Source organism: Tachysurus fulvidraco, chromosome 1, assembly GCF_022655615.1.
Source record: "Tachysurus fulvidraco isolate hzauxx_2018 chromosome 1, HZAU_PFXX_2.0, whole genome shotgun sequence".
NCBI lineage: Eukaryota > Metazoa > Chordata > Actinopteri > Siluriformes > Bagridae > Tachysurus > Tachysurus fulvidraco.
This window is the reverse complement of record NC_062518.1, coordinates 1,921,939-1,931,938: the sequence shown is the minus strand read 5'-3', so window position 1 is coordinate 1,931,938 and position 10,000 is coordinate 1,921,939. Positions and strand designations below refer to the sequence as shown.

The 10,000-nt window shown below is 42.5% G+C and overlaps 1 protein-coding gene across 1 annotated transcript in view; it reads right to left on the bottom strand.

The window, feature by feature from the left end:
• The window catches only part of itfg1 (integrin alpha FG-GAP repeat containing 1), a 137,271-nt gene that overhangs the window by 28,321 nt on the left and 98,950 nt on the right, over nucleotides 1–10,000 (bottom strand). The window contains exons 9-10 of the mRNA XM_047815298.1: nucleotides 2,246–2,370; nucleotides 712–794 (exon numbers count right to left, since the gene is read on the bottom strand). Of these exons, the coding sequence (XP_047671254.1) occupies nucleotides 712–794; nucleotides 2,246–2,370 (208 nt within the window). The remainder of the gene's footprint in view (nucleotides 1–711; nucleotides 795–2,245; nucleotides 2,371–10,000) is intronic.

Sequence of the window (10,000 nt, the reverse complement as noted above, 5' to 3'; positions counted from 1 at the left end):
GTATGTGTGTGTTTGTGTGTGCGTATGTGTGCGTGTGCGTGTGTGTGTGTGTATGTGTGTGTATGTGTGTGTGTATGTGTGTTTGTGTGTATGTGTGTGTGTGTGTGAGTGTGTGTGTGTGTGTACGTTTGTGTGTATGTGTGTGTTTGTGTGTGCGTATTTTGGGTAGGTGGAAATGTGTGTGTGTTGTGTGTTGTGTGTGGTGTGTTAAGGTGTGTTTTATGTGTGTTGTGTTACGTTTGTGTGTATGTGTGTCGTTGTGTGTGTGTGGTGTGTGTATGTGTGTGGTGTGTTGTGTGTGTGTATGTATGTGTGTGTGTGTTCTGTGTGTCTGTGGTGTTGTGTTATGTGTGTGTGTGTTGTGTGTGTTTCTGTGTGTGTGTTGTATTGCTGTGTGTGTATGTGTGTGTGTATGTTTTTGTGTGTGTGTGTTGTGTGGTGTGTGTGTGTGTATGTACGTTTATGTATGTTGTGTGTGTGTGTGTTGTGTGTGTGTGTGTGTGTTTGTTTTTTATGTGTTATGTATGTGTGTTGTGTGTGTGTGTGATTGTGTGTATGTGTTGTATGTGTGTGGTTCGTGTGTGTGTGTGTGTGTGTGTGTATGTACGTGTGTGTGTGTGTGTGTGTGTGTGTGTGTGTGTGTGTGTGTGTGTGTGTGTATGTGTATGTATGTATGTATGTATGTGTGTGTGTGTGTGTGTGTGTGTGTACCTGCGAGGGTCACTGTTTGGATAAGGAATGACAATGAGCTGAGAGTTGGGGATGATGGCAGTCCATTCCTGCTTCCTCATGTCCTACAAAGAGACAGAACTTATCACCATACACTAGTTACACTACACTAACATTAGGGTAACACACTTAACCCCATTGTCCTAATCTAAACCCCGCCTTCCTAATGTCACCTAATTCCACCCTTGTACTGTAACATAGTTGCCCTCCCATAACCCCAATATAACCCCACCTTCCTACTGTAACCCACCGCCCCGCCACATTCCTGCAGTTCTACCATATCCCCTGTATTACGGTCCTGCCATAACCCCGCTGTCCTACCGTGTCCATTACCTGTCTACCATCATTACCCCTTCCTAATACCCCCCCTCCCTTCATACTACATGCAGTAGCTTATCAAAAATTAGCATGTTTTAATGAGCTGTAATGTACAACACACAGCAGCTCAATCAATTACCGCGATTTCACCGCCTCTGAAGACACTCGCTCGGCAATTAACTCTAACACTGCACTCGTCTTTCTATTGTTCTCTGCAATCCCTCCACAGGGAAACCGGTTCATTTCCAAAGCTGCATCGATAACAATAACGCATTATGACTCTGTTTTCTTACACACTTTAACGAGAGTGTGCAGTTAGGATGCTATTTTAGGGAAATGGAGTGGATGAAGTGTTGCACAACAAGTCATGCTCGAGGAGAGATGGAAAGAAAAGAACAAAAGAGGCGAGAAGGGAAGGAGAGAAAAAAATATGGTGGCTGGGAAAGAATTTGGAGAAAATGAGAAGGATAGAAGTTAGAAGAGAAGGCAAGGATCCAGAGGTATGAAATGAGACATGACTGGAAAGATGAGGAGGGGAAGAGGTGAGATGAAGAATGCATGAAGGCAAGAGAGGAAAAGAAATAAGCGGAGATGTCAAGAAGACAAGGAGGCAAAAGAAAATGAGAAAAAGAAGAAACGGGATGGGGCACATGAGAGAAAAATAGAAGGAGAGGTGATGAAAGAGATGAGAAACGTAGGAAAACCGACAGCGGAGCTCGGTGGAAGGACGGAGCAAGACTAAAGTAAGGGGTCATGATGAAAAGAAGGAGAAAAGAGATGAGGCAGGAAAGGAGAAGAGGGAAAAAAAATCGATGGAAAAAAAGAAGAGAGAGAGAGAGGAAAAGAAAATGGACACACAGGATAGGAAGGGTGGAGGAGAATAGATGAAAAGATAAAACAAGGTGGATATTCAAGGAGGTTTGAGGAGAGGACGTGAAAGAAGTGAGGATGAGGAAAGACGAGACGGAAAAACGAAAAGGAACGAGGAAAGAAAGAAGAACGAGATGAAGAAGAAAGGGGAAAAGAAGGAAGGGAAAAAAGGGGAACGAACAGAGAACAGAATGTCAGCAGGTCAGATGGATGTTGAAGAGTTGGTCTCTCTCGCTCAGAGTGCAGAAGAAGGGCAGAAGGTGAATTAAACTGGTCGAGAGAACCGCGAGCTACAAAGGAATCGGAATTAAAGTATAAGCGTGTGTACCTTGACCCCGGGGGGGCGGGGAATGCCGACGAAAAGGTGGTCCAGGAAGTTGGCACTGCGGCCGAGGCCCAGGACGGTGTAGGGGAGCTGGAGAGACAGATGTGCTGACTGACTGAGTTGACCCGCTGCAGAGAGAGAGAGAGAGAGAGAGAGAGAGAGAGAGAGAGAGAGAGAGAGAGAGAGAGAGAGAGAGAGAGAGAGAGAGAGAGAGAGAGAGCGAGAGAAAGAAAGGGAGAGGGAGAGAGAGAGAGAGAAAGAGAGAGAGAGCGAAGGGAGAGAGTCTATATATATATATATATATATATATCTATATAATTATATAGAGAGAATTTTAATTATATAACTATAATCATTCAAATATATATATCTATCTATAGCCTCATATTTTTATCTATCTATAATTTATTTTCTATCTTATTTTCTTTCATAATTTTTCTCTTTTTTCTTCCTCCTTACTTCTCTATCTATCCCTTTCTTTTCTCTCTCTCCTCTTCTTCTCTCTCTTCCTCCTTTCTACTTTTCCTCTATATCCTTTCGTCTCTCTCTACCTATCATTTTCTCTCTCTTCTCTCTCCCCTCTCTCTCTCTCCCTAGCTCTCTCCATCCCTCTCTTCTCTCTATCTATAGATATATATAGAGAAATATATATAGAGATAAATAGATATGAGTTTCTGGGAGGATTACCAGTAGAATTCAGTAGGCCTGTCAGTATACAAGTTGGCTATTTCCCCGACCCAACGCACACTGAATAAGCCTGGGGCAACTTTGCAACCGAGAGCAGACCACCATCTGTGTATTAAAACCGTGCCTCGTGGGTTTCCTCCGGGTACTCCGGTTTCCTCCCCCGGTCCAAAGACATGCATGGTAGCTTGATTGGCATCTCTGGAAAATTGTCCGTAGTGTGTGTGTATGAGTGAATGAGAGTGTGTGTGTGCCCTGTGATGGGTTGGCACTCCGTCCAGGGTGTATCCTGCCTCGATGCCCGATGACGCCTGAGATAGACACAGGCTCCCCGTGACCCGAGAAGTTCAGATAAGCGGTAGAAGATGAATGAATGAATGAATGAATGAATGATCTATTTAGTGATGGTGCTACATGTGATGTCACTAAATATGATCCTGTCCCTAACTGGATGATATTAATGTAGCTAAGCAAGATGGCTAATGATTGTGTTTCTCATGAACAAGTGTTTCTTGTAGAAATCTTATACTTTGACAAGTTAAGCTAGTTATAAAGAGGCATAAAAAAGCACCAACGTGAACGAAGACCCAAATACCGATAAAAAGCATTTTACTACCATAAATTGCTAGCTAGCAAGTATTTGTAGCTCCTGACATTTATAACAAGGCAAGTGGTGTAGAGATGCAGCCGAGACAAACAAGGATAAAAAATAAGCATGAAAATACGAAAGGTGGCTGTACAAAAGGAGAACGGGAACATGGAGGGGGGGGGGAATGTAGCGAGCAGCGTGAGTGTGCAGTAAAGCTGAGAGTGTGAGTGTAGTAAGAGAAAACGTCCCACAGCCCAACAAAAGCCTCTCTAATTGCCCCAATCACACCCACACACCATTTACAATAGGTTCAGTGTGAAGTCACAGCTAAAGCAGCAAAAAGCACAAAACTCTTCTCTGCACTGTAATTCCAGGAGAGGTTTGTCTATGTAATTATGGCATGTGTGCTCAGGCTCGCTCTTAATCTAGGTGATCAAGAGCCAGGACTTTGGTCTGCAAAACCAAAACACGGAAATGATTTATTTTATTTATTATTGTATTTTTAAATAACTGCACGTGTGTGTGTGTGTGTGTGTGTGTGTGTGTGAGAATGTGTGTGTGTGTGTGCGTGTCCGTGTGTATATGTGAGTCTGTGTGTGTGTATGTGTGCGTGTGTGTATGTGTGCATGTGTATGTGTGTGTGTATGTATGCGTGTGTGTTTATGTGTGTCTGTATGTGTGTATGTGAGTCTGTGTGTATGTGTGTGTGTGTGTATGTGTATATGTATGTGTCCATGTGTGTGTGTGTGTGTGTGTGTGTGTGTGCATGTGTATGTCTGTGTGTGTGTATGTGTTAATGTGTGTGTATGTGTGTGTGTGTGTATGTGTTAATGTGTGTGTGTGTGTGTGTGTGTGTGTGTGTGTGTTAATGTGTGTGTATGTGTGTGTGTATGTGTTAATGTGTGTGTGTTAATGTGTGTGTGTATGTGTTAATGTGTGTATGTGTTAATGTGTGTGTATGTGTGTGTGTGTATGTGTGCGTTTGTGTATGTGTGTGTGTATATGTATGTGTATATGTATGTGTATATGTATGTGTCCGTGTGTGTGTGTGTGTGTATGTATGTGTATGTCTGTGTGTGTGTGTATGCGTTAATGTGTGTGTGTGTGTGTATGTGTTAATGTGTGTGTATGTGTGTGTATGTGTGTGTGTGTGTGTGTTAATGTGTGTGTATGTGTGTGTGTGTGTGTGTATGTGTATGTCTGTGTGTGTGTGTGTGTGTGTGTGTGTGTGTGTGTGTGTGTGTATGTGTTAATGTGTGTGTGTGTTAGCAGCTGGAGAAAGGTCATTCTATAACTCTTGTGTCTGAGAAAACAGGCAGCAGCAGGTTAATGATGACATTAAAGAGAAAAACAATTAGCAGTGTGAAGCTGATTTTCATGCTAATATATGAGAGCCAGAGAAGCTCCTGTGGTGATGTAATATAGTGACAGCTGATTCACCTCCATTACACTAAATATCTGTAACATCAGTAGAAAAGCACCTCGTTAAACACAATCAACCCAGAGAGACCTCGCTGAGATACAGACAACACAACAAACACTCTGTGTAATAGACAGGTACAGTGGGACTCAGTCGGGGACCTCTAACATCACACACTGACATATGACACAGGATAGATAGAAATAGTGCTGTGTCTCAGTGTTGTATCACTGTGCTGTATCACTGTGCTGTATCGCTGTGCTGTATCGCTGTGCTGTATCGCTGTGCTGTATCATGGTGCTGTATCGCTGTGCTGCTGTATCGCTGTGCTGCTGTATCTCTGTGCTGTACCACTGTGCTGTATCATGGTGCTGTATCGCTGTGCTGCTGTATCTCTGTGCTGTACCACTGTGCTGTATCACTGTGCTGTATCATGGTGCTGTATCTCTGTGCTGTACCACTGTGCTGTATCTCAGTGCTGTATCACTGTGCTGTATCACTGTGCTGTATCATGGTGCTGTATCACTGTGCTGCTGTATCACTGTGCTGTATCTCTGTGCTGTATCACTGTGCTGTATCATGGTGCTGTATCTCAGTGCTGTATCTCAGTGCTGTATCTCAGTGCTGTGTCTCAGTGCTGTATCATGGTGCTGGATCACGGTGCTGGATCACGGTGCTGGATCACTGTGCTGTATCGCTGTGCTGTATCGCTGTGCTGTATCGCTGTGCTGTATCACGTTGCTGTATCACTGTGCTGTATCATGGTGCTGTATCGCTGTGCTGCCGTATCTCTGTGCTGTACCACTGTGCTGTATCAATGTGCTGTATCTCAGTGCTGTATCACTGTGCTGTATCACTGTGCTGTATCACTGTGCTGTATCATGGTGCTGTATCTCAGTGCTGTATCTCAGTGCTGTATCACTGTGCTGTGTCTTGGTGCTGTGTCTCGGTGCTGTATCACGGTGCTGTATCACTGTGCTGTGTCTCGGTGCTGTATCACGGTGCTGTATCACTGTGCTGCATCACTGTGCTGCTGTATCACTGTGCTGTATCGCAGTGCTGTATCACTGTGCTGTATCGCTGTGCTGTATCACTGTGCTGTATCGCTGTGCTGTATCGCTGTGCTGTATCACTGTGCTGTATCACTGTGCTGTATAACAGCTATTTTACCTGTTCTACACCCCACATAACACTTTGTGTCTACAGTCAGAGCTGCAGGTATCCTGTCCTACAAACTGACCTCTCTCATCTGTTCTTACTTGGTCTTACTAGTCTGTCTGTCTGTATGTCTGTTTGCCTGCCTGTCTGTCTGCCCGTCGGTCTGCCTGTCTGTCTGTCTGTCTGTCTGTCTGTCTGTCTGTCTGCCCGCCCGTCGGTCTGCCTGTCTGTCTGTCTGTCCATTAATTGTTAAACATTGCAAATGTTCAAGGAAAAAAAAAAGAACACTGCTACAGAACACTTTGGTGCCCGCTAGACAAACCTACTGTACAAATAAAAAAATCTTCTTCTCAAAACACACACACACACACACACACACACACACACACACACACACACACACACACACACACACACACACACACACACACACACACATACACACACATACACACACACACACACGGATCAAGGTGTTATGTCCAAATTTGTGCATTGGCTTCAAATCATCTGTCCCTGGACACCAAACGATTGAGCTTAGTGAGCCAGGTATAAACCAAACAGCCAGACCAGCTGTGGACACACACACACACACACACACACACACACACACACACACACACACACACACACACACACACACACACACACACACACACACAGAGTTTTTTCTATATTCCTAAGAATATTGCATTGACAATTACTGTAGCTAATTAATCCTGTGTCTTCACCTGACCCCGACCTTAAACTCGTTAACCAGAGAAGAGATATTTTGCCCTGTAGTGCATGTAAACACACCGTGTCCTATTAGGTTTGCTTTAACTCGTAATATTTTACACCTTTACACACAAACTCTCGACCCATATCAGACAAATTATAATTCTAAGCTTTGTACTTCGTACATATTACGATGCCGTGTTCAGGGAGACACAAACGGAGACGTCCTCCAGGATTGCTTCCTGAAGGACGTGTTTCTAGAGCTTGTGTGTGTATGTGTGTGTGTGTGTGTGTGTGCACGTTCGCATATACACACTAATGGAGTATAATAAGGAATATAATAAAGGACCTCATATGAGCTTCCTGTCGTCTCGGTGGAGAAGCATTGAGAGTTTTTCTGGATATATTAGTGAGAAGAATATTTTCGACAGAGGCCATTATCATTGTCATTGTCTCTCTCTCGTTCCCTCTGTTCCTCTGTCTTGCTCTCTCTTTCTTCATACACACACACACACACACACACACACACACAGACACAAAACCTCTTATGATAAGAGCCCTCATAAAGAGTACGGCTTTGATTTGATAACGCGACACACTGCATGATTTTGATGGAGGACACAAAACCGCCACACACACACACACACACACACACACACACACACACACACACACACACACACACACACACACACACACATCATTTACAGCTCCATCAATGTTTTAGCCACACTGTAGTGCACTCTGAGAACAAAAACATCCTTATTTACATTTTATATTTATATCCACATATCCCCCTTTACCGTAATATACATTGAATTTACACAAAACACACCCTAATTTCTGCGAGCGTCATCAAGTCATGTACAAGCCATCTGAAAATATGGGAATGAAGTAAACAGAAAAGAGGGACAATAAATTGTAGGTAAGATGAGATGGAGGTTGCATCCATGCTTGGTGCAAATGAAAAACAACAACATAAAAACGTTTATAGACGTGTTCTATTTGCTAGGAAGTCATAATCAGGTAAAAAAAAACGAACCATCGCAATCCATACGCGCTCTTCGCCGTGTTATGTTATTGTCACTATGTTATGACCGATCACGTGTCCCTAAAAGATCGCGCTTTACTCGCAGCAGCGAGCCGAAACGCTCCTCGTAGACTACGTAGGTAGGAGGGCACTGGTATATTTGATCGAACGCAGCAGGGTTTTAGAAGGGAAAATAAATAAATAAATAAATAAAAAATAATAGCTTCATTTCACATCACATCACATCCACAGTGCTCATTACAGAAGCATAACCCTTTCCCGGTGTGGGGTTTTCCCTCAGAGTAACTTCGGCCTTCGGCTCCGCACGATCTAACATACTTATAAGAAAAATACACCAAAACTACATCGGTGGTGTAAAACTGTCTGTAATAACAATGTAAGAAAATAGAATAGTTTATTTACTTCAGTAATTTGTCTATATCAAATAAGATTATATAAGATTATCTATATATAAGAGTAAATATAAGAGTGTGAGATGAAGCCACATTAATGCCAGTATGTTATAATGTTTGTATTAGGCTGCATAGTACATAGTGAATACTACACAGTATTAAAGGTGCGGTCTCCGATTTTTAAAAGCTAATGTTGAAGTTTGAAATCACCAAAACAAACACGCCCCTAACCCAAACGGGTCCCACCCCTGTATCGATAGCTCCGCCCACATGTACATACGTAACCCGGGCGACTAACGGAAAGAAACGTGACTTTATCATAGCTGAAGGGAAGAACGATACGATTGTAGATAAACAAACAAGCAAAAATGCCACACAAGCATAATGATGTAAAGGACAAAGGCATATATTAGTTCTGTGTAACAAAGCAAAACCAACGTTACTCACCTATCGAGAAGGAAAAAAGCGCCTCGGCGTCTTAAGTAAAGTCGGCCACATATTCACAGGTCTGAGTTTCCCGAGTCGATAACTCCTGAGCTAAACGCTGTTACTACACAAAACGCGGTTGTAGCTGCCTCTCTACATTACTACGATAGAAAAGAGGTGTTATTTGTGTAGTAACAGCGTTTAGCTCAGGAGTTATTGACTCGGGAAACTCCAACCTGTGAATATGTGGCCAACTTCCTGCTCCTTCAGTTCTCTCCAGCGTTGGAAAGCTGATCCTATATTAACACGTCCTACTTCTTGTCCTTATCGTAAGTCTTTCTTCTCTTTCTTTCTTTGTTTTTATCCTCCATGTCGATGTTAAAACCGCTTTCTGCTAACGTCACACACGCGCACCGGACACTCTCTCCGCCCTTATCGACAAGCCCCGCCCCTTTCTGCTCATCGGCTACACGTTTGTTTTGTTTTTTGTTTTGATTTTTGTCTATTATTTGGCCCGACTCGGTTTTCAGAAACGTTTCTCACAAATCGGAGACCCCACCTTTAATTAAAGTCCCTTTAAACGTGTCATTTAAAAATCGCTATATATTCAGTAATACATTATTTAATGGCTTTGTTAATGCCCCATGGTCTATAAAGCTCTTTATACAGCTTTACATAAATATACAGTTTGGAAACATCCTTAATAGCCTAATATCATTAACATTAGCTACTCTAGCTAGTTAAATGCTAGTAAAAAAAAACTCACATCATTTCTAATTATATTTTAGTGTGTTTTTATTTACATGAACATAAATCTGTTTTCTCGTTGATCTTTTTCAACAGCAGCCAAATTCGTTAAAACGTACGCTACTATGACGACCGCCATCTCCTGATCGCTAGCTAGATTAACTAGTCTACATAACATTTAATGAAAAAAAAGCGTCATGTTCGGGTCGCTCGTGTCACATTTGGTCCCGATCGTTTATCGATCATAATACAATATTATATATAATACTAATATTATAATGATATTATACGAAGCCCCGCCCCAAATAATAGATAACGCAAATATAATCCCCAAACATGGATTTATGCAAATCGGGTTGGACATCCATGAGGACTCATTTATATACACATCATTTTAGAGTTCAGCAAGTTTTTAAACATAAAAAAAAATGATGGCTGTATTGAGTGAATTATAAGCAAGCAGTTTCGGGGTCTGCCAGTGATACCATCTCTATTTTAAATTGAGCAGTAACAATATGTGGAGGAGGGCAGGAGAAAATCGATTCGCTTTTATCGAGGCCGTGGTGAGCAGCAG